Below are 23,321 nucleotides of genomic sequence, written 5' to 3' on the forward strand. Positions count from 1 at the left end.
ATGGGAGGTTCATGCAGCCCTTTCATGATGATAAATGTTTTCTTCTCTGTGGCCACCGGAGCTTCAAATTTGAAGACAAGGCTTGTCTTGGTGGGAATTTGGTAAAGAAAAAAATTCAGATTTTAGGTGATGATTTCTCAGAAACCCCATGTTACTATAAATCACATCACTCAAAACAAGTTGTCAGAGAAAAGAAGGACCCTCTAGATGCTAACAAAGGGAAAACAGCAACAAAAACTTCTATAGGAACTGCATTTTCAACAAAATGTGTATATTTAACTTGGAATACAGCCTTCATTGCAAAATGAACAATCACCTTTGCTCAAACACCTTAGTTAAAAACACATCAAAAAGTCACCCTTCATCCCTCCTCAGGCAGAATTCAGGTAAGATATTTATACATACAAGTGTAAAGCTAGTATAAATAAAAAATTGGCACAGCAATAAATACCATCTATTCTTCTTTAAAAAAAATAATCCAATCTCAGGATTCGACAGCTGCACTTTGAAAATACCACACGTGACGATTTCACATTTATGGAAGCTGCTTTTTCAGCACCAGTTCAGTGTCCTCTCTTTTCCCTCCTTCCTTTCACGTGTAGTCCCTACATCACGCCCATCTCCCCACGCTTCCTTTCCCTGATTCCATCTTTGGTCAACAGTTAAAGGCAGAAAGGAAAACCTAGCGTCCTCCCCAAGCGGGTTTCTGCTAGCGCGGCTTCTCAGCCTGCCAAGACCATGGTGTGCGCAGGAGGAAGAGCACGCGATGCACAGGGTAGTGCAGCAACTGGTTTCTCTAGCGTGAAGGGCAGGGCTGCTCCTCCCAATGCATCATGCAAATAATGTCAGGCAAAAAGCAAAGCTTCCTGCTCAAGATTGAATTTTGGTCTGAAGCAAGAGAAAGCTTTTATCAGGTTCTCACTTAGGTCTTCAGTTACTCCTGGCCAAGTCTGGGCCAACCTTGCATTCACTCTGGGCTCAACCTTGCCCCAGGCAAGGGAGGAATATGGTGCTGACTCCTGAGAGCTGCCCCATGCAGTGAGTGGTCTTAGCGACATGAATAGTGAATCGTCACCAGCGCAGCCGTGTCAGGGCCCAAGTCACAGCGTCTCAAGAAATGCCAGAGGCAGGCAGCCCACAAAGGCACCCAGACACCCACCACCTGGCTGTGAGTGTTCCCTATGCAGGGAGTCCCCTTCCTTCCTGCTGCTCAGGAGCAAATACCCTTCCTTTAGCACAGTCTACCCCTGCAACGCCCACTAGTTTGCCCCAGAAGAGAAGGCTGACAGGTGACCCCATTTCCTGCAGCATCTCCACTACCTGGCTATACTGTCCGGAGCTGGGATCCCAGGGTTTGGCCAGGGTGCTCCAGCACTGCCCATCTCAATGCTTCTGTCAAAGGAGTCTGTTTGCCCAGGCTGGCATGTGCCCAGAGACCTTTCCCTGCTGCTGTTGACCCCACATGCAGTCCCTGATAATGAGGACAGAGTGGTGGCAAGGCTGTATAGTCACTTCTACCCATCCCATCTGTTCACTGGAAAGCCAATGTTTTCCCTAGAAACAAAATCTTCATGGCCTCTGTCGTCATTAGGAAGGTATGCTGTTGAATCAAAAAAAGAGGATTATTTAATTCTTCATTTACTCCAATGGGAATTGATCAGACCTCAAGCTGTCCTTGGATGGGAAGCATGTGTGAAGAATGCACCTTCCTGGGTAAGTAGGACACGCTCCATGTCTGTGTCAGAACCAAGATCCTTCCACACTTTCCCCAAAGTCATTCTCGGCTTTGACACTCACTATGTTTGTCTCTGGCAAACCACTAGCAATTGCAGGTGCATGTGTGCGGACAGGAGATGGACCCTAGGATAGAAAGTACAGCCCAAGGAAGATACAAGAAACTCTAGTTTTCTCATAAAAGTTCGTTCTGTCTTTAGCCTTACAACATGTTCTGATCCTACTCACATTAAATTAACGCTCCAATTCTCATCAAGTACAGTGGTACCAGACCTTTCAACACAGAGACACAATATACTTAAAGCACCAGGTTGGTAATGATAACAACAGAAGGAATGTCAAAATCACACACATACATTTTAGGCACAGCAGTTGGTTTCTGCTTTAAAGCAAATGAGGTGATGTGGTCCCAGCTGAACACTCTCTGTAATACCACTGTTTTGCAGAGAGGAAAATACTTACAAGATTTTTACCTGAATCCACATGGAAATAAGGTAGTCCCTGGCTAGCCAAAGTGCCTTTTTGACAATAAAGATGCCTGCCATGAAAAGGAGTACTTAGCGAAACACCCCTCTCAGCGTTCCCAATACAGGCTGCAGGGAAGAGGGAAGATTCCTTTTGAAGCAATGCATTCAAAAAAACCCCAGTCTTAAAACTTTTTTTGTTTACAATACACACACAGATACATACAAACACAAGCACTGCGCTGCACAAACGCGCTTCCCCCCGGATCCTAGTGCACAGCATAACATGGTTGTTGCAGGACTGCGGGTGTCATAGCAAAGGTATTGCGCATACAGGTAGGAATCGGGAGACAGAAATCTCTGGCTGAGAGAGGGGATTGCTGCAGGAGGCGGTACCTGTCCCCGGTGTACTTGGCAAAGGAAACTGCAGAGGCTATCCTGTTCACCAGCAAGCAGGGCCATGACCACTAGGGAACGGTGAGTGCTGGCCTTCATTTCCACACCCAAGAAACACCACTCCTTCCACAAACTGGGCAGACCCTCTCTTGTGCCAGGCATCTCTTTTCTCCAAAGATACGGGCAGACATCCTCTTTTAGGTATCTCTGGAGCAATCAAAGATGTTACTGCCCTCAGATACGTGTGACTGTTCAGTAGCCAAGGCTTACAGCATCATTGGTGAAGGGTCACGTGAATGCATCTCCACCTACTTCAGTGCAAAGCCAATCAGGCAACATGAAGCCACCTCCTGTGGATGGGTGGGAAGAGACACCTGGTGTGTGGCAGCGTATCTGACTCCTCCAGCAACTTGCAACATGATCGTGTGGTTATACCTTTAACAATCCATTCCTTTTTGTACTAAAATCTGTCATCAGAAACACAGGAACATAGGAAATGCCAGGTAACATCAGAGCAGTGTTGTGGCTCCTAACACACACAACTACTACAAACCAAGTACTAGCACCTTGCAATACCAGATGTGCATTGACCCAGCTGCTCTTAGCTGTGACCAAGGTCTCTGATCTTCAGAGGAGGGCTTTAGCCCTGTAGTCCTGAGTTTAATACCTATAAATGCCACCCATGATAATACTGTCCACTTTCATCAACATCTGATGCTTTTTAGCCTTCCTATGTTCTTGGCCTCGGTGACTTCTGGAGGCAAGGAATTCCTCCACTACTTACACAACATCATTGCACGGTACAGTTCATGTCCTTCTAGGTTTAAAACTCCAGGAGACTTGCATGAACCAGAAGAAAGTTAAATAAAGCAGGACCTCTACATAGCAAAGGAAATAAAATATTATATAATAACACAGGGTTAGTTTAAATTCATATCTGCCCTCAGTGCTAGGTAATAAACCAACCTGTATAAAAACGTATTTTTCTCAAATAGTTACATCTTACTATATAAAAATAGCACTGTGAAAGCAAGCCATTTGTGAAAAAAGAAACAAAACAAACAAACAAACCAAAAAACCTCCAAACAAAAAAAAAACACCTTTGAAAATGCATGAAGCGTTGCTTTTGTGCTGCATGATAACAGTGAAATGTATTCATTCCCTAATACTGGTTATCTGCTCTCTGGGTCCTACAGTAAGAAATCCTGTAGACGGCTTACAATGCTTGCCTCTTACATCTTGAACCTCCTGTTGATGAAGAAGAGAGTGAAACACTATTAAGGTTTATTTCAGTTGCAAAAGCTTTGATATCAGGCCTAGTCAAACAGCAAATCTGTGTCTGGACTAACACAAAGGCATTTCTTTTGCAGCCCCTCCAACCAGTATTTGCCAAACATTTTAGGGGAAGTTCTCCACAAGGAGCTACTGGGACCCAGCAGGGCAAACCCAGCAATGGGAGTTATTTTGGGCAGGTTGTGCTCATCGCAGTTAGTAGGGTGTTCAGAGCTACCATAGGAGGAAGGCTGGCTAGGAAGCTTATTCTGGACTTGAAAGCCAGAGCAGAGAATTATCGGTGGGCAAAGAGACTCGGCAAAAAAAAAAAACCAGCAGGGAAAGGAGGGATTAATCATTTGGAAGGAGATCCAGTACTGGAACAAGTGGCACTGGGAATGCCTCCTTTACCTGCCCCTACCCCATGTCCCTGCTGTTGATCATGGACTGCAGCTCCACAGAGTGCCAGGTCTCTGCGTGGATGGAGGAACACAGAGGACAGCCCATGCTCTGCTCTTGTTGGTGTTCAGCTCCCACCATGGGGTGGCTGGAGAGCAGAGGCTCCCAGGTGTGCTACCCAGCCATGAACCATCCTCATGGCCTCCCTGCTCTGGGACCTCACCTGCTGTGAGCAGCTGGGCAGCACATCACAGCCTGTGGTGACCAGGTGCCCAGTGAAGGTGGGGTGACAGGGTGCTGCACAGTGAATGTGTGAGGCATTAAGTGCAGAGGTAAGGAGCTCAGGGTGGGAGGCAGACAAATCGAGTCTCTCATGCTCGGTGTGAGCATGGTACCCAGAAGGAATGGTGGGTTAGGCATCACAGCAAAGTGCAAGGGTATTGTGTGCAGGGTTCACTCAGAACAAGGAGCCAGTCTGTGCTGGTGGCCTCCGGGTTTTGTCTGAAGTGATCCCTACTCCTGCTCCAGGCTGATCAGCCTTTTGCAATCTAGAAGAGGTCACTAAGGCTGAGTTACAAGTGTCAGAGGGTAAACACCAGGTATTCAAAAACCCTGATGGCCCAGAATGTCTTGTCTAGCCTACAGGATTAGAACAAACATCCTTTTCAATGCCTGCTGGACAAGTAAGACTGCGTGACCATAGCCAGACAGTTGTGGCTACTATCAGTGAAGGTAGCCTCAGAAAACTCATCCAGGCATAAAGAAGATGACTAAGCCATGAGCAAAATTATGCTCTTTGCAGAAATCTTTTCCAATAACCCACACCAGCAACCTACTTTTTTGGTGCAGAAGGGCAGGACACACCACTCTGATGGGAGAAAAACAACTGGGACATCCAGAGCACTGGCATATGGAACGCCGTTCTCTGGAACTTGCGAAGCATCTCCCATAGGAGAGGTGTCAACCAGTCACCACTGCACCAAATCATGTTTTCACCACCCAGTATTGCATTTGTCATTAAGAAAAAGCCAGTGACAAATTCACCGCTGTTATTTATAGTTTAACTCTGTCAGTTTGGTATTGGAGGAATACAGTCAGCTAAAAGACATAGGGCTTCCAAACCTTTACCCTGCTTTTGACTTTGGCTTTGCTTCAGGGATTTTGGCCTTTTTGGGTGTCCATTTTCCCACCTGTAAAATGGGAAAATTTTCCCACCTCTGCTGTAACTGAACTTTCCCCCTGTTTTAAGAGTTTTATCTATACAATATCCCTTTGCAGGGAGGGTACGGATGTTAAGATCAACAAATATGGGGAGAAATGGAGGTCTGTATAGGCTAATGTATTTGCCCAAAAGGGCAATGTCGCATAGGATGGTCAGTGGAAGAGCAGGGACTTGAACCTGAGGTATCCCAGCTCAGAAACTAATGCCTCCTACCATTCTTTCTCCCTGGAGACTTTAGTGGTGTTGCACGGGAAGGGCAGAGTGGGCCCCGTTTCTTCTGTTGCTTTTTTTTATGAGTGCGATGACGTGGTCTAAATTAAAAGAAAAATACAAAAAGACTGCCATAAATTATCCACATACAAAGGAAAGGCCTTATTCACATTTATCCTACGGTCCCTTCACATCTCGCTGGCAGGGTGCAAATGAAGATAACATCCCCTTTCACACACCCTCTGCCTCAGAGAACACTAGGCAAATGAAAGTGCCCTGGTGACAGGACTTACGCAAATTCTGAGCCCAGAACAACTCTTTTCCCCAAAACACTGAAGCCTCCCCAAATGCCTTCCAGAACTCATCAGCCAGGAGCCTCACCATCCACACGGTACCCCCTGAGGTACAATGAAAGCAGAGCGGGGCTGGATTTCTGGCTTCCCACCCAGCATTCCCACGGACATCAACAAGAATCGGTGGCTACTCCAGGGGATTTGTGGGCATTTGTTGCCTTAAAACAAGGCTGTAAAGATAATCACCTACATTGTCCCCCACCTGGGCGAAAGTGTGGGGCACTCACCCAGCACACACTTGGTGGAGTACCAGGAGTTAGTTGTTTTGGCATCTTGTACTTCAGCCCTTATTTACAAATGGGGTCAGAAATTAGGAAGAGCTTCCACACCGGGGTTTACAAGCACTGTGGAAGAAGGGAGCAGCAGGTCTTGGCTCCCATCACAGCCAGCCCCTAGAAGCTGAGAGTTTCCTTTCCTTTATCCCAGTGGGCTCAAGGAAAAGGTTTTTCCTATTTGACTTTGTAATCTTCTCCATATCCATCAGCTCTCTCATCTGTGCCAGCAGTAGCAGCTGAGCTTAATGGCCTCCAGCATCTCGGACTAGGGGAAGTTCTGATGTGGGTCTATACTAATGTGACCACGGACGAGCAAGGATAATTCCCCTGTCTCTGTTTATTTTGGGCTCTGTTAACTCTGCAAGGGGCTGATTTAGCATATCCTTGTGTGAAAGGAGAAGGGAAAGGTAGTCAAGTAAATGATGATTGGGACTGCCTGGAAGTGATAAAGGATTTGTTAGCTATTTCAAGACAGGACTGATTTGCCCCTTGTCTATAAAATGGATGAATGTTGAATGATGTTGGCCACAGCAGTTGCACGATGATTTTTAAAGCCAGTTAAGGAATTTGGATTCCTGACAGCCTGGATGTATTTTACTGATGTCTCATAAGTGTGTATATTACATGGAGAGGTGATGAATATAAAGCAACAATAACAGCTAAGCAGAATTAGTGAGCAAAATAATTCCCTGCTAAAAACCATCTCTGGTTTCACGATCAACTGTGTTGGACTACTATATTCTATGAACTTTTCCTTGCCCTTAGCTGCAGATTATAACACAGAAGATACTCTCGTACTGAAGCACTGTAATAGATTAAGAAGTCTTGACACTTTGGATTTTACTTAAGCAATTACAAGAGCCCTTTCTACAAAACGTATTGATTTTATTCCAGAAAAATAAATTCCCATGTACAATTGGGTTTTCATAACATGAAACAATTAGCCATTTTATTGCTAGTGCATATAGGGTAATGTCACATTTCATACAATTTCAGTACAAGTGAAAAAATATATGGCTGATTGAAATTGATAGCTACATTAACATTTATAGATCTATATAGATTTATTTTACAAGCTGTTAGTAGTTTAGAGGGATATCGGTGTTTTAAACTACCAACATTCATATGGCTCCAATTCAAATATATGAATTGTTTGATGCGCTATAAATATATTCCAAAGTACATTTCATTGAAGAAGTCAAAGCTGTGCACTAAAATATATCAAAAACATGCCTTGTGAAAATGCTACAGACAGAGCTCTGACTGTCTGTGGAGCATGAAAATGCCACTGGTGCTAGCATTACTAGTTGGAAAATTAAAATAATGCCATGATTACAGGATTAGGTGCTAGAGATATATGCTTTCTGTCATCTTATTTCATAGAGCTGGGACCAAATTATCTTCTGTTACTCAATGTAAACCAGGATGATATCCACCAAATGAGCAGAATTGCTTCTGGATTAGCATTAGGTAAACAAAACCCAGAATGTGGTTGGAGATCAGGCATGGGCTCACTGGTTTCAGTAGAGCTGGCCCCAGACCTTCCCCAGTGGAAGTGAGAGCAGAACATGTTCCAGCTGAGTTGTTCCCCTAAGTCAGGCAGGCAGGATCTCAGCACATAATCACATTTGCCCAGCCTTACAAATTTCTTAAGTGCCTCCTAAGTTTCAGGTCTTATGAACAGCACCAAGGGGTTCACAGGGGCTGACAGCAAACAGAAACTTAGGCAGGGGCTTAAGAATTTTCCAAAGTTGGAAAACAAAGTAGCCTAGGCCTCTAGGAAGGTCAGCATGGGCCCCATCCTGCTCCTAGGTTCAGTTCTGCCTAAATCCAAAGCCATCCTGGCAGCATTAACCTGGATTACCTCTGCAGAGAATTTGCCCAAAGGACAAGAGGACTGAGTGCTGGCAGCAAAGAAGGCACTGAGCATCAGATGAAATGGGAAGAGCTGTCAGGGCTGGAATCACAGTCAGTTTGTTAGCTGGCTTCTTTCCCTCCTCCTCCTCACTCTTGGCCCCAGTGCAGTCCCAAAAGGGCCACATGGAGGAATCTCTCTACCTCTGGTAGCATTTCTCCCCTTGCTTATTGTAAAAACACAGGGGAACAAAGACTTTTTTTTTTTCAAGTCTACCCCTTGTTTGACAGATGCCTTTGCAAAGCAAACAGTGGAGGCCATTCGCTACCTGTGCTGCCTCACATCTGCCCTGGGGCCATACCCTTCCCCACATTTCTCCAAGAAAGCGTTGCCTTTGCAAATGACTGGATTCCAGCCCTGCCTTTACCCTACAGATGCAGGGTGGGGGCAAGGTTACAGCGCAGTTACTGAGGGGTGGGAATGTGGTGACAAGGGTGGGAGGGATACTGAGTGCACAGGTGGGCTTGCTGGCCAAAATGCCGCTGCTGGATCAACCACAGCCCAGGGCCCTGGGCAAGCAAGGAGATGCTTTGTCCCATCTTCCATGCCAGGAAGGTTGGAACCCTCCCCTGCAACTCAGCACAGAAATGTTCTCTGTACTGCCCTTGCTCACTGTAAAATTGAACCGAGATAGGCTGGATCCACCTCAGGGAAGCCATGATCACCCGCTTTCAAGGGGAATAAAAATAGATTTTAAAAGACTGAATTTTCCAAATATGGTTGGTTTTCCCCTGGCCTTGTGGGAGAGCCTTATGCATGGAAAGGCGTCTCACCTTGGCTGATATTTATAGCACTCCACGCTGGCCAGCAGAGGAACAATTCTTAGCACCAAGACCCCCTAGGCCTCAGCTGCCTGTGCAAACAGACCCCACATGTGACATGGAGAAGGGGCTCCAAAGAAACTGGAACAATATAGACTTTGAAGTAATTGTAGTTTGGCTTGGGGAAGAGGGGGCATAAAGGAAGCATTTTCCTTGGGAGAACGGCTTTTTTAAAAAGAGGATGAGTTGGGGACCCCAGAACAGATTCATTAGGATAGATTTTGCCTCAAACCCTGGCAAAACTCTTAGTTGAACATTTAGGATATACTAGAAGCTGTTATTTTAATACAGACTAGGTCAACTCCAAACCCATCTTCAAAACAATATCTGATTCCACGAGTACTTTGTCCACATGGTAAAAGCCAGCCCTTAATGTTCTACCCTTTAATAACTCAGGATGTTAGCTGTTAAGTCCATTTGCCTCTTGCCTTACTTGTTTAAAGCTTTCTCCAGATATTCCTGGATCCACTTTAACTTGGGATCAATGCACACTTGCTTGCTGTTGCTCTTGAGCCTTGCACTGCCAAAGAAGAAAAGTCAAAGTGAGTCTGCTGTGTGATGCTCCTCAGTCCACACCTCCCCAGATGCCTCATTTTGCACACAGATTTGGAACTCCATTAAGGACAGCAGGGCCATGTCAGACTTCATTGGGTGTCAGTGCTGCTCTCAGCCCATGAAAAGGATGGGTTATCCCTGCCATCCTCAAGGCAGATATTATAAATATCCCTGGGTTCAAAGTACTGGTACAATTCATCTCTTCTGGTGTTGATTCGTGTGGTCTGTACTGGTACGCATATGGGGGTGAGACAGATACAAAATTTAAATTTAAGTTTTCCAACTCATACCTAGGCTGTTATGAGTTCTAAGAACAGATAAATTTCATTTGGAAATAATGGTATAGTAAATATAGGTCATTTTTGCAAGGAATTAATGAAGAACAGCTTTCAGATTCAACCCAAAATTGAAGTTTCACATGTTTTGAGGATGGACACCAAACCATACCTCTTTGATGTTCTGAAAGGGTCTGGTCACTCCTTAGCTTTTTGTTTTCTACAGGACTGAACAAACAGGTTGCAGGCAGGAAGACAAGTGGAAGCACCATAGTGCCAGAGGCCACTTTTCCCTCATGTATTCACTCAGCAATGGAAACAAAAGCAGAAACCTCCTGAGGGGTTTCTCCTGGATGTCCAAGTTGCACTTTCCAAACCAGACTGTTTAGCTAATTTGAACTCCCTGTGAATTTGGCATTTGGGCTATCTGCATCTTTCATACAGGAGAAGTACAAATAGCTTTTCACCCACATCAGCAGGTCTCACCCTCCAGGGATCCCAGGGCCTCCTGAGAGTGCTGTGATCTCCCACATTCCCCGAAGCACCCTGCCTCTGCCTCAGCTGCCCAGAAATTTCCTCTTAAACAGCCAGCCTGCCATGCAAAAGTGCCAAGAACAGCAGTTTCATGGAAATGCCCATAGGAATAAGTTCAGTACTTGTTTAAGCGTTTTGCTGGATGGAAGCCAAAATGTTCCCCACTTTATAAAATGAAATCTGCAGAATATAAAACTATGGTGTAAGAAGTTAACGGGTCAAAAAGGCTCCTTGATCTGAAGTTATGCAACAACACAGTTGTAACATAAACACATCGAAGATCCAGTCTTGCAAGCCCTGCGCCAATAAAGAGATGAATGGGCCTAATTCATATTTCCCCTACAGCAGTGCCAAGCAGGAGTATTTCCAGTGAAGCTATACCAAGAGAGAGTAAGAATGGATTTGCTGAAGTTAGCAACGCCTGGGAATTCTTGAGCTGGTCTCGCAGAGTACAGAACCAGAAGCACACATAACCAGCCTCTAGCCACATGCAATGCAGTTCCTCTCACCTCATAGTAAGACGTTGATTTTTTAGCCATTTATTTCTGAGCCTGTCAACCCCTGCTCCTTGTACAGACATGGCAGAGACTAGGCAATTGTATGGACTGTTAATCTGAACTGGTTTAGGTATCTACTTTAGGATACAATTGCATGCTAAAAATGCTTATTTCCCTGTACTGAAAAGCAGGGAATTTAGGGTGGGCTTTGTAGAAGTAGACAGAGTAGATTTCTGGATTTGGAGAGATGACTTCCCATAGAACCAAAGACAAAAGCCTGCTCTTAGGCTTTTTGTTCAGCTGCAATTCCCTTCAACCATAAAGGGGAATGCACTTGTGCAAAAAAATACAGGATCTTTCCTTGAAACTGTACGATTTCACTGAGATTCTCTATTCCTGAAAACAGTAGCTTTTAAGTTACTCACACCTTCACTGCATAATGCATATCCACTAAATTCAGAGTGTGGTTAAAACCATGAAGATGAGAAATCTGTGTTAGTTTTGATTCCACGTCAGCTTCTGTTTCAAAAAAGACCTAGTTTGAACTCATGATGTTTCATGGGCATTTGGAGGCAAGTTTTTAAGTACCTTACTTTTTAGAGTAACAAAAAGATGGTGAGCTACAGGTTCATGTGTTCTGTGTGCCACTAAATCACATTGCAAGCACACACATTTGAGTCAGAAATGGACAAGAACATGAGTTGTTTGTGTTTCTGCATTTCATGCTCTTACCTACCTCTAATGACTATGATCCCATGTTAATTAAGAGATAAACGTATACTCTAGCCTGTCTTAAACGCCTGTCATTTTCTTGAAACCACTCCAGAAAATTCCAAATCCTCTACAAAGCCTTAGCACTGGGACCCTTTTGACATCCACTGACAGTCCCAGAGCACAAACCCATACACTATTGCATTTTGGATGCTTGCCTCCAGAATTGTTTATAGGTAGAGATCAGAGTTAGTCACAGCTGGTTTTGCCATTTTTGCAAAAGGAAATTATTTCTCAGCTAGGCTTACATTTTTCTCGCTGTCCACCACCAAATCCTAAGGCAGAAGCACACATGAGAAAATGCGTATGAACTACCCAGAGTGGTTTAAAAAAGAAAAAAATCATGTGAATAAAAACTGGTTCATGAATTGATACATGCATTTCAATGTATCTGTACATTCCTAAGAAATCTCATGAAACCACATCAGTTTTCTGAGTGCAGAAATGTTTTGGATGACAAAGAAGGGACTCCTACAGAATTTAAGTTGCAACTGGAAGAGCTCAACATGGATGAAGACAGAACTAGTGATGGCACCACTGCACAGAAAACTTGTCTAGTCACTGAGACCCTCTTAGAGAGGTCAACAGAAGTTGATGGTAGTAGGGCTCCCTTGCAACGAAAAGATGAATGCTAATTTTTTTCTTCCGAAGATTTTGAATTTTGGGAGAGGAGGGATTGAGTCACCCCTGAACAAATGAACCAAAAAGACCTTCCTAAAAACACACACACAAAGCTACAACCCCATTTTTCCTGAAAACTAGTGTTTCTTTTTCAGCAAAAATGAAGAGGTTATTTTCCACTGGAACCCACCATCTCTGTTCTGCTGTGATCTGTGATTCACCTGAGCCAGTCACTGCCTGGCAAGCGTGTCCCTAGATCAGGCCAGCACGTGTTTAGGGCCTGTACCTCCTGTGGAGGCTACACAAAATCCAGGAATTACTTCTGCTTGTTTAGCTCCTCTCTGTGGAGAAGTGGAGCATTAGAAGACTCAGACCATGGTAAAGTCACTTTTCTCAAGGTATGATGCTCCACACACAAGGCAACAGGCCTGACGCTCCGGCTTGCATATGGGGGAACAGGACATGGGATCACATAGTCACAGGGAGATCACAGAGGTAGAACACAGCTGGGAAACATTTAGCTGGGCTCCTTTGTGTGGGGTAGAGCAGGGTCCATCCAGCTGTATCTGACACATGGGGTGAAGACATGAATTGGAAATCATGGCATGAGACACAGACCGAATTGCAGCCACCAAAGCAGGAACCAGCTGTGTGACTCTTCCTTTTGACACCCGAGATTTGCACCCAGCTGAAAAGAGTAAGAGACTTACACAATCTGAAGCGAGCAGTTGGGTGTGGAGAGGATTTTGAGGTGCTTAATGTTGGCTCTTGCCACGTTGCTCTCGTAGAATCGACAGGGGCATCGGTAAGTCAGGCTGACGGGTTTCTCTGCGGGACACGGGGAGAGAAAGGACACGTTACTCCCTCTTGCTCCCGGTCAGCAGCACAGATAGACAGACCAGGGCTGACAGAAACTCCCTCCAAATATGCGGGGGACGGGGGGAGCGATAGAAAAGCTGTAGCTCTGGGAGAGCATTTGCCCGCAGCTCACAGCACAATCCTTTTACCCCAGCACCCAGCCTTTCAATCCTGGTGCGTGGGATTTTGGAAGACAAAAGAAGAGGGAGAGAACATTGAGATAAGTAAAGAAGAAGAGATTAGAATAAGGAGCCGCTCCATTGTGCAGGGATGCTCCTGGTAATTAGACAAGATAAAGGCCAAAAGAGGGGGCACTTGTCCTCAGTGTTGTTCTTGCCAAATGATTTTGACCCGAGGCCAAATTAGAAGGTAGCCAGAAGAAAGCGATGAATTCCAAAGAGTTGAGATCAAAACGGCTCAGCTCAGGTGCAGGCTTTTCACGGGGGACTCACTGGCTGCAGAAAAGCCCCGAGTCTTGCAAGCTTTCCCAGGGCCCAGCAGCTGACCGTCCCCCACCGCGGCCAGCCCCTCCTCCCAGCCGGGACCCCCGCACCGGGGTGCGACTCCGGGGTGCCGGATCACAGAGAGGTTTCGCAGGAGAGACCGGCAGTCTTTTTGAACTCCCAGCCTGTGGCAAAGCAACGGCCATCAAGCAGTGGGCTGTCCACAGCTGTGGAGATTATCACTACCAAAACTAGCGGTGGTCCCACTAATCAGGGACCACCAGACCGGATGAGCGTCTTGTCACTGGCATCACTAGGGACTCAGTTAAGTTTAGCCCCCTCCAGGCTAAAAATCAGCAGTGAATATGCATGCAGAACTGAGAAAAGCAGTCTGGCTCTCACCACAGCCTCTGATGCAGTCCTTCTGCTACCTGATTTCTCCATGGAAAAACTTAATTACTGGCAACCAAGTGCACATAAATAAGGTCCTCACTCTGTGCGTAAGCTTCAAAGCCCCATGCACGCTAAAACACAAACACAGAAGCCTTGCCTGGAAGTCTAGAAGGAGCTGCCTAAGATCTTAAACTATTTCCCAGTGGAGCAGTTTTAGGCCTCTGGGAGGAATTAAATTCATACACCTAACCCATAAGGTCTGCCTCATGCTGTAGATGGTCAGATCTATATCTGACAGGACTTTAGATCCCCATGGCAATCTGCTGCCCTGTTTATTTAGCCACACAGGAGCACTGGCAGCATCCAAACCCAGCTCCCTTAAAGGCAGATGGAGAGCTAAAGAGCAGTGAAAGGCTTGGAATCCCTGAGCTGCCGTCTAGGAAGGTGGGAAAAGAGACAGCTTTTCAAAGTGCAGCTAATCTGCATATATTGCACATTTACCAATGCCTGTCTCTAGCACATAAAACCACTGACAACACGGTGAAATTAGCCTGTCCTCAGGAGGGAAAATGATTTTTCCCGAGCGCCTCTTAACAAGAGATGAGCCACAGTCTGATCCCACAGGCAGATGGGCAAACAGAGGGGAATTCATTAGTGGGAGCAGAGTTCCCCCAGATTCACACCAGGATCTGGACTAGAAGTTAACAAAATTGGAGGAGTTTTTCCATCAGTTTTATGGCAATCAGTCAGTCTGAATAGTGGCATCATCTATGAGTTAGTAAGTGGGAGGAGAAGCTCCCGCCTGCAGGAGCAGGAGGGCTGCAGGGCGAGCCTCGGGAACATGCAACAGACGGACTAGTGCTAAAGTGGAAGGAAGGGAGAAAGGCGCTAGGATTTCCCACCTGATAGCGACGCATCAGTGAGTTTGTATTGGAAAGGGAGGCTGAAACTGAATGCAGTCACACAACAATGCTCAGCACAGCTGCAGTGGAAGTGTCTCTGCAAGCTTGTACCAACGAAGTTTAAGCAATCTTTACCCTAAACAACAGGCAAGAGCTGAACTGTTCAGACCTATCATTTGAGAATGCAATCCTGTCCTCTCTGAGACTGGGAGAGGGACTGTCAATCCCACCCCATTTGAAAACAGAGGCAGAGAAGTTTAACCATGAGTAACATGTCCATGTGTCCCAAAGTTGTTTCTTGCCCAAGAAAGGGCATCCAGCACAGCAAGGAAGAGGGGAAGCCCCAGCATTCGGTGTTCTGTCACCCCAATGCAAGGTGGAATGACAACTCCCCTCCCAGCACAAGAATCCCTTTGGCGTTTCTGTGCCCCTTGCTTGGTGACTATAAACAGGCACGGAGTGCCAGGGAGCGGCAGCACAGGCACCAGTCATCTCTCAGCATCACTAACGGGGAACCACGACCTCCTGCCACTGCCTCTCCAGCACCCCGGCCCCGAGAGCTTGGCTGTAGCTCACTCCTCTCCCAGCAAGGCTGGAAACCAGGGAAAAGTAGTGCATGTGGCATTTCCCAGCACATGAACACCTATCATCCTAAAGTAGGAGGTGGAAGGGGCCGTTTGGGGACCATCATTTGGGAAGGCGACATTTCTTGTCTTAGCTCCGAGGCTGACAAATACCTTCCTTATCTCATTGCAAAATTTGAAACAAATTGTTCCACGCACAGTAAAGCTGATTAAGCCAATTATTCTACATATTTGTACCGCAGCAGTTAACGCTCTGCGAGTTCTCTGACGTCTAATAAACAGTGAGCACAAGCTGAAGCCATTCTCTCGGTAGGAAAAATTAGTACAGTTTTTTAATTGTACTGTTACCTGAAAACACTAGTTTTCATGAAACTGATGGCACATAAAGCTTTTGAGACCTTTATTTGTTTGGCACATTTGGTTAAAATGAGTGAATATAGTCACAAGTTACAGAACAGCCAGACACTATTCAGACATCTCAGTGTCATTCCTTCAGCCTTACTTCCTTAGACAAAAAGAAAAACAGAGCATCTCTTTTGGTCTCGACTAGAAGAGTTCTTGGGTTTGGGGAGTGTTTGGGTTTTTTTAAATAAATAGTTTTACTGTTTTCTAACTCAAAACTGAGTTTTGCTGTCTCTGAACACCCCATTCTGCTGTCAAATTCTCTCTAGAGACAAAGCGCTCACAAAAAGCTCCCTCACAAAGTGGCCACTTACCAGGGTTGGACAGTACCTGTTTCACCTCATAGGGATCTGCCCTGCCTCACCCACACTGGGACTGGACACTAACAGAACAAGTGAGTTGCCAGTTCTGGTGCGAAGTTACCACCAGTAACCTGCTCTGTGGGCTGGGAAGCCCTGGGCACTTGAATGGAGAGGGAAGCTGTATCCAGGCAATCAGGGTGGAAATGAACAGACAAAACATTTGATGGAAGCATGATTTTACTGCTGTTCATCCAAAGGTGCATTTGCCAATATCAGGAGGGAGCCGGCAACTTTTCTAAGACAGCTCCGTTTCCCGGGGGAATGAGGCTGTGATGGCCAGATACAACTTTACCAGCGTGGCTAGGAAGAATTCAGAGCTCACTTGCCCTCCAGGACAAGGTAGCCCTGCAAGCCCTCATCTGGATCAGGGTTGTGAGCACGACATGACATGCAAAGCAGGCAAAAAACTTCGGTCTCATCACTGCAAGCCGATGGGGTCTCTCTCCTTACACTAGTTTTTCTCCAACCCTTTAAAGCTGTTTCCTTACTCAGGTAGCCAGGTCCCAACACGCTTACCCTGCCATAAAGACACCCGCTGCCGTTTGCTGCCAGCTGAGGAGCGCTGCCGGGCTGGGAGCAAAGGGAGGTGCAGCCGGGCAGCCCTGCAGCCCCCGGCCCTACGCCAAGCGCTGCCAGTGGGGAGGCGAGGAGAGGGAGAGCCCCTCAGCCCCCCAGTCCTCCGCCTCCCGTCCCGACTGCAGCCCCGGTGCGGGCCAGCAGCGCTCCTTCAGCTCGCCCCAGATCCGCACTCGCCCACAGGGGCTCGGGGAGCCAAGCCGCCCGGGAGTCCTGCGCTCCGCCGTGCTCGGGAAGCTGCGCTCCGCGGGGCTGGCGAGGGGCTGGGGCTAGCCGCACCAGCCTGCGGCTAACACCCTCGGGTTTGCCTTCGCTACCTGCGCGCTCGCTTCCCAGCCCGCAGCCCCAGCGCGGCGGGGGCCAGAGCCCACGGGGGGGGTCTGCCTGTTGGAGTCTCTCCGGGGCAGCGCTTGCTCCGCGCTGGCTTTTTGTCTGCTGCACTGGGACGGGGCTGCTGCTGGGACAGAACTGTGGAAAGGCATCGGCGAAATTACCGGGAGCAATTAACTCTCTCAGGATAAACAAAGAGGGCACCGGAGGGCATCCTCTGCCGCCCTGGGTGGGGAACACCCAAGTTTCGGTCGCCAGAATGGGTGAGATGGGAGCGGAGTATTGAAAGGGCGCTCGTTACCCCGCCGGCAAGCTTTGCCTGAGGGGACAAAAGGTGGCACATCTCTGCCAGGCCAGAAGCCAGCCGCAGGAGGAGCGCCCGGGAGTTGCCCAGAGGCTGCGGGCAGGACCCCCGCCCCGCCACGCGGGGGGCGTGCGGCTGCCCCGCGCCGTCCCCGTTCCCCCGCGGCACAGAGCTCCCCGCTGCCGGCGGGATGCGGCGCAGGAGCGCAGGTCGCCGCGGCCCCCGGCGGGCAGCTGGCGAGCAAGCCGGCCAGCCGCGACCGGGCTCCGAGGGTGACACGCGGGACCGCGGGGACCGGCGTGGGGCGGGCAGGCTGCGAGACGGCGCTGCGGCGCGGCGCGGGCAGGACAGCGCTCGCCTGCTGCCAGCCCGCGCGTCCCCGCACCCCTCGGCAGCGCACCTCCCCGCGCCCTCCGCAACCTCTCCGCGCTCCCTGGCAGGGGTGCGGGGAACTCCTGCTGAGAGACCGCTCTGGCTCAGCTCTGCCCCGACCGAGGGAAGATACATCACGGCAGACGACTGAAAAGGCACCGAACAACCGCCTGTTTCTCATTTCTTGCAATTTTTAGGGATGTTTTTTTAAAGGGAAATCGATATGCGTATTTTGCAACCAAACAGTCTCCCTGCGGACCAAGCGCTGTCGAAAGGCTTCCCCCAGCCGATTTCCATCTGGGATAAGTCTGGCAAAGAGGATCGCTCTGACCAGCCTTCTTTTGAAAAGCGCGATAGAGGGAGGGAAGGAGGGAGGGCGGGCGAGCCTGCCTGCTCGCAGCTCACAGCAGCTATCGCTCGGGCCTCGCCAGCTGCGCACATCCGAGCCGCGGCGGGAGCCCGGGCCGGGAGCGCGGAGGAGCCGCGGGACGCGGAAGGGGGGGCGCGGGGATTTCTGCGGGACCGAAAGGCCCATGGCAGGCAGGGCGGGCGGCGGCTCACTTACCCTCCGAGAGGGAGACAATCGCCAGGGCGAAGGCGAGCAGGGCCAGGGCGCGGAGGTCCATGCTGGGGCGGCTAGCGAGGCAAGCGCTGGGTTGCTGGTCCCGGCGGCTGCGGCGCTCTGCCGGAGTCCCCTCCTCCCCTCCCTCTATAGAGGGGCCGGGACCGCCGGGGCTGGGGGAGGGGAGCCAGGGGGAGTAGCTAGCCTATGATTTATTGCCCGTGGCATGTTATTACATCCTTCCTCTGCTAAAAATGCTTGGAAAGGAACCAAAAGAGCGAGGGCTTCTCTCTTCGCTCCGTCAGCCCGACAGCCTTCCCCCAGGCTAAGGCGCTTGCCCCAGCAGCCCCGCGACCCGAATCCCCGTGGGATGGCGGTGGCGCGCTCCCCGCCCGCGGCGACCGGCCGGGGTCCCGCCCGCACGGCGGCTGGGGGCTGCGGCGCGGCGGGGAGCCGGGATCGCGTCGCTCCACCCGGCCCGGGAGGGGGGAGAAAGTCCTCTCGCCAAACTATGCCAACCTCCGTCCCTTCTGGGCGCCCCGGCCCCATCGTCCTTGCAGCAAGGCTGCTGGAGCCGGGAGAGCAGAAAAATCCCCCTTCACTCCCGTGGGTGCGAATCTAGATTTACACCGGCGCCCTGGTCATCAGATCCAGCGCCGCATACGAAGCATCTTCCCAAAAGGATCGGGGAGGGGGGGAAGAGAGAGAGGGGGAAGCTTTCCGGTTTTGCCTCCGCATGCTTGGCTCGAAACACAGCCTCTTCCCCGCACCAGCTGAACCCAGCTGTACATTTGCTGCCACATTTCGCCTCCGCTGTCCCGCAGCCGCCGCTGGACTCCCCGGCACCTCGACGGAAAGCCCCAATGTGCTGCAGAGCCCGCAAGTCCGGGGGTGCCGCTTCCCTCAGCTGCTACGGCAGTGTCAAGTGTAATCGACTGAAGCATGTCCCCTCTGCAGTCCAAGCCCACGGGGCCCTGCTTGTTGCCATTCAATACTTTAAATAAACACCGAGGCTTTGACTGAATTTGGACCCCCCGGCTGCATTTAAAACAGGCGCCTTTGGTTGGGACAGAGGGAGGCCGAGCGGGGAGACCGAAGCCTGGTCTGGAGGTGTTTAAAGGACAGGTCCATGATGCCACCAAAGACAGCAGCACAGTCAGTTTATACCCCGGGTAACTTCAAACTCTCTCAGCTACAGCTCATGAGGTTGGAAACAGGGGCGCAAATCCTGCACCCGTGCTAACCTGTGGCTGTTTCACTTGGGGGAGTTTGTTTCTAAAGCCGGGGAAAATGCTTGCACCGACACCGGGCCGTGAACCGGCTCCCTCCCAGACGCACACTGGTGAAGCTGGTTCTCACATCTGGCTTCCCAAATCTAGTTATTTGTATTTCTTTGTCCCTGCTTACCAAGGAGCACTGAACTTGTTCAGGCTGATCTTGCTCTCCCCGATTCCTTTTAGGTAAGCCAGCACAGCAGTGCAGGAACCTGATGCACTGAAAGGGCCAATAATCATAACTAGTGCTGTGAGCCTGGCTACAACGGCCGTGGCCGCTGTGACATCCCGCGGGGATGGGAGAAGTGAATCTTAATCCCACTGCAAACACGGCTAGGAGCACTGCTGCCCCACCAGTGCTCTGGCTGGCATGTGGGGACATCCATACCGCCCTTCACATCAAAGAGTCGATAGCGTGTCTTTGCTGTTGCTACAGGCACAGAGAAAAACAGTCCAAGGAGCTAATCAAAGAGACTGGATGGATGCAGAATGAGATCAGAGTTAAATCTGAGTAGCAGGCTCTCCCTCAGCTTCCTCAGACGTGCAGACGTGTTGTAACTGAAGGAGAAAACTGGTTGGATCCCAGGAAATGCCTGGACAGACCTTCAGAGCTGACTCGAAGAGATGCAGCATGCAGATACAAGGGCTCTCCCTACACCTCTGGATAACTGAGTGCAGCCAGCTCCAAACAGGGCTCGTACCCTCCTCCTCACAGCAGGAGGATGCCTCTGCTCCCCTTTCCCTCTGCCACAGCCACCTCTGCGTGGGAGACCAAGTGTCCTGAGGGGAAGGGAGCAGGAGTACCCAGGGCACCACACCCGGCAGCACCCCTCTATTGCCTCCTCGCCCCAGCAGCGGGCGTGGGGGGTCCCGGGGCCTGCCCGCCGGCGGGGTGCCAGCGTGGGGTGAAGTCCCCAGGGAGCCTCGCACCGGAGGAAAGGCAACCCCATGGAGCTGGGCCACCCCGCTTCGACAGCTACTGGATGAACCGATTGTATTTTGTGTTCCGCTTCCTTCCTCCCCACGCACACACACCTCCCCATACACACCCCAGTAGGTATGTGCTCTACTGTATAGACACCAGTGACATCAAAGCAAGCTTCGGGCTTATTTTGCCAGGGCAATTTTACCACACCAGCCCAGAATTTTCCCAGGTGGGTATCCTCAAGCAGACAAGTTTTGTTTCAGGTCAGAACAAACCCTGGCGCTGAAAGGAGCTGCAGGGTGAGCGAGGGACAGGAGACCTGACCAACATACAGCCCTGTACCGTGGGGCTGCCCTCATGGCTTCACTGGTATGTTCCCGCTACTGGGATGAAGGAGTGATCTTCATACCCAGCTCATCTGGACACCGAGCAATTTTTATGAACTGCCATGTTTTTTTTTTCTGTCCAAAACAAATTGCTGTCTATGGTAAAATGATTCTGAGCTTAAGATTTAAATAGCAACAAAGCAAATCAAAACAAGGAAAAAACCCTCAGTGGGGGTCTTATGGTCTAACACCCCCCCATCTAGAACTATGAACTCATGGAAATCTGAATTAATGGTGCATTTAAAGGAAAGTCAAATGACTGGGCAAGTGTTAAATTCCCTGAGAAGTTAGTTTCAGCTTAATGTTAACTTCTACAGCATTGACCAGTGTTAATCTGCTCAAAAACTCAGTCTGCATCCCTCGATGAGCTGGGTGCCTGAATCCACCCCTCCCAAAACAGCTGCAGCCAGAACTCTTTAATAGCCAGTAAATTTAATCTTTTATCTGCATGCTAACAAAGAAAGGATGAATTCAGAAACCTTAAATAGACCTACTGTTGATTTCAACACAGCTTGAGACAGCCTTTTTTAATAATACAATATTCCAAATTTTTAGTGTACTTGTATCAAATTACATTTCCTCTTAAATAGGGAGATGGCAACATTTCTGTTGCTTAGAATTTTAGACTGGCATAACCCAGCAATGAAATCATTATTATCTGAAGTTGTTTTAAATCCCCACAGATTATGACTAAAGTAAGCCACTTCTGGCCAGTACAACACAACTCACTATTTTTAAGAAACTTTTTTGTGAGTTAAGAATTAAACTAAATGTCTTCAGCTTGGGAAAATAGTAACCCTGTTTAATCTTGTTCTCCCTAATACTGTTTGACTGTGATTTTCCTTAATATTTCCTGGACTACTTATCTGTAACTAAACACATCGTTTTTGGATGGCCATAGTGTTCATGCAGAATCTATGTTTAAGTGGAGTTAAGATTCACAGTGCATCTCAGCAATCTGGAGTAAAACACATTACAAAACAAGCATGTTAATATCAGTAAATTCAGTGATCTAGAGTTAAGGATAATTACATTGAGAAATCTATATGTATTAGGCTGTGGAACTGAACAATTAAGATACCAAATCAACCTTATCTCTGCCTTGTTGTAACATCATCCACTAGCCCACATGATAATGACTACAGCAGTTTAGTATCTCTGTCTCTAGATGCAGCTCTTTTTTTCAATGTATGTTTTTTAAAGCATGCTTAAACTGCTTATTTCCATGCAGTATACTGCTGTGATGGGAAGGAAATGAAAGAAGCTAAAATGTTAAAATTGACATTAACTATTGTAATGGTATCCTTAGGGTGCAGACTTAAGAGTGCTTGGAGATTTTGAATGCTCCAATATTTTTATGTATTTATATTCTTTTGTAACTTAAATCTGAAATTCTTTGATTTATCATACTTAAAATAATCAAGGCATCCATATAAAGTTCTTCTTTCTTCAGTTACTGACTATATGTCTTTAGATTAACCTCCATCTAACTGTCATTCTTGTTTTGCTTAAGAATTCTTTTTTTTAATAGTAGTCTTATTCTTGCAACATTCCTACTTTTTTTTTTTTTCCCCAAGACTATTAATCAGGTGAAAGCTTGAAGGCTTTGCAGTCTTGCTGCGCTTCCAAGCAGCAGCTTAGATGAGGACAACCCTAGAGCAGTTTGAAGATCTTTTTGACTCCTGTCTTTGACCTTCTTGTTCTAAGTACTAAGACTATTTTCCCTCCTTATTGCCATGTCAATGTTCTAAGCTCATCCTTTACATGTGTAGTGAACAGGACTTTTAATATTAATTATTTGCAACAACTCAGTATAAACTGAGAGAAATGACTTGTTGGATTTGTCTACTCTGCAGGAGGAAAAAAATAATCTCCCCAAATAACGAGGTTTCAGATAGCATTGCAAGAGGTCTGTTCTCGTTGCAGTAAAATAGCCTCAAACATTCATGTACACAGAGAGATCCACAATGTGTGTTGGCCCCGAAAGATTCCTTGGAGGGCAGAGGGAGAGATCAAATAGAGGTCAAGTGAGTAACTGTTTATAGATGGTTAACTAGAGTGACAGAGAACTGTGGTAGCTGCCTTTCTAACGGTGTTTAAAGGTTTAAGCTTGCTTCCCTGGGATATTTGCATGTGATTTCAATAGACGTGAAATTGGCCCTTAAGGGCAGAATCCATCTCTCCTCTTATCCCAGCAGAGCACATCCCAAGTTGGTCTAACCTTTCATGAAGAAACTCAAAATGTGATAAATTTTGCTTGGGTTTAAGTTTTGTTACGAACATAGCTCTTGGCCTCGCTGTGAGGAGTTTCCTGAAAGCGTGGGGTAAAGCAGA

At 48.0% G+C, this 23,321-nt stretch overlaps 1 protein-coding gene across 1 annotated transcript; it reads right to left on the minus strand.

The window, feature by feature from the left end:
* Window positions 1–3,158: 3,158 nt before the first annotated feature.
* On the minus strand, window positions 3,159–18,954 carry CXCL12 (C-X-C motif chemokine ligand 12). The gene is made up of 5 exons (XM_082002357.1): window positions 18,406–18,954; window positions 13,025–13,142; window positions 9,495–9,581; window positions 5,701–5,798; window positions 3,159–3,842 (listed from the first exon to the last, which is right to left on the minus strand). The coding sequence occupies exons 1-5, from the start codon at window positions 18,464–18,466 to the stop codon at window positions 3,811–3,813; spliced, it is 396 nt and encodes a 131-aa protein (XP_081858483.1). The 5' UTR covers window positions 18,467–18,954; the 3' UTR covers window positions 3,159–3,810.
* Between the last annotated feature and the right edge of the window lie 4,367 nt (window positions 18,955–23,321).

This window comes from Phaethon aethereus (assembly GCF_964289735.1).
Source record: "Phaethon aethereus genome assembly, chromosome: 7".
NCBI lineage: Eukaryota > Metazoa > Chordata > Aves > Phaethontiformes > Phaethontidae > Phaethon > Phaethon aethereus.

Excerpts from the sequence above, each read along its gene's own strand:
- CXCL12 (XM_082002357.1), bottom strand. The coding sequence starts at position 18,466 with ATGGACCTCCGCGCCCTGGCCCTGCTCGCCTTCGCCCTGGCGATTGTC. Across the intron at positions 5,799-9,494 it reads CTGGAGAAAGCTTTAAACAA|ACCACGTCATCGCACTCATA; the intron begins GTAAGGCAAGAG and ends CTTTTAATTTAG. Across the intron at positions 3,843-5,700 it reads GTCTCCAGGGAGAAAGAATG|GAGGTTCAAGATGTAAGAGG; the intron begins GTAGGAGGCATT and ends CTTCATCAACAG.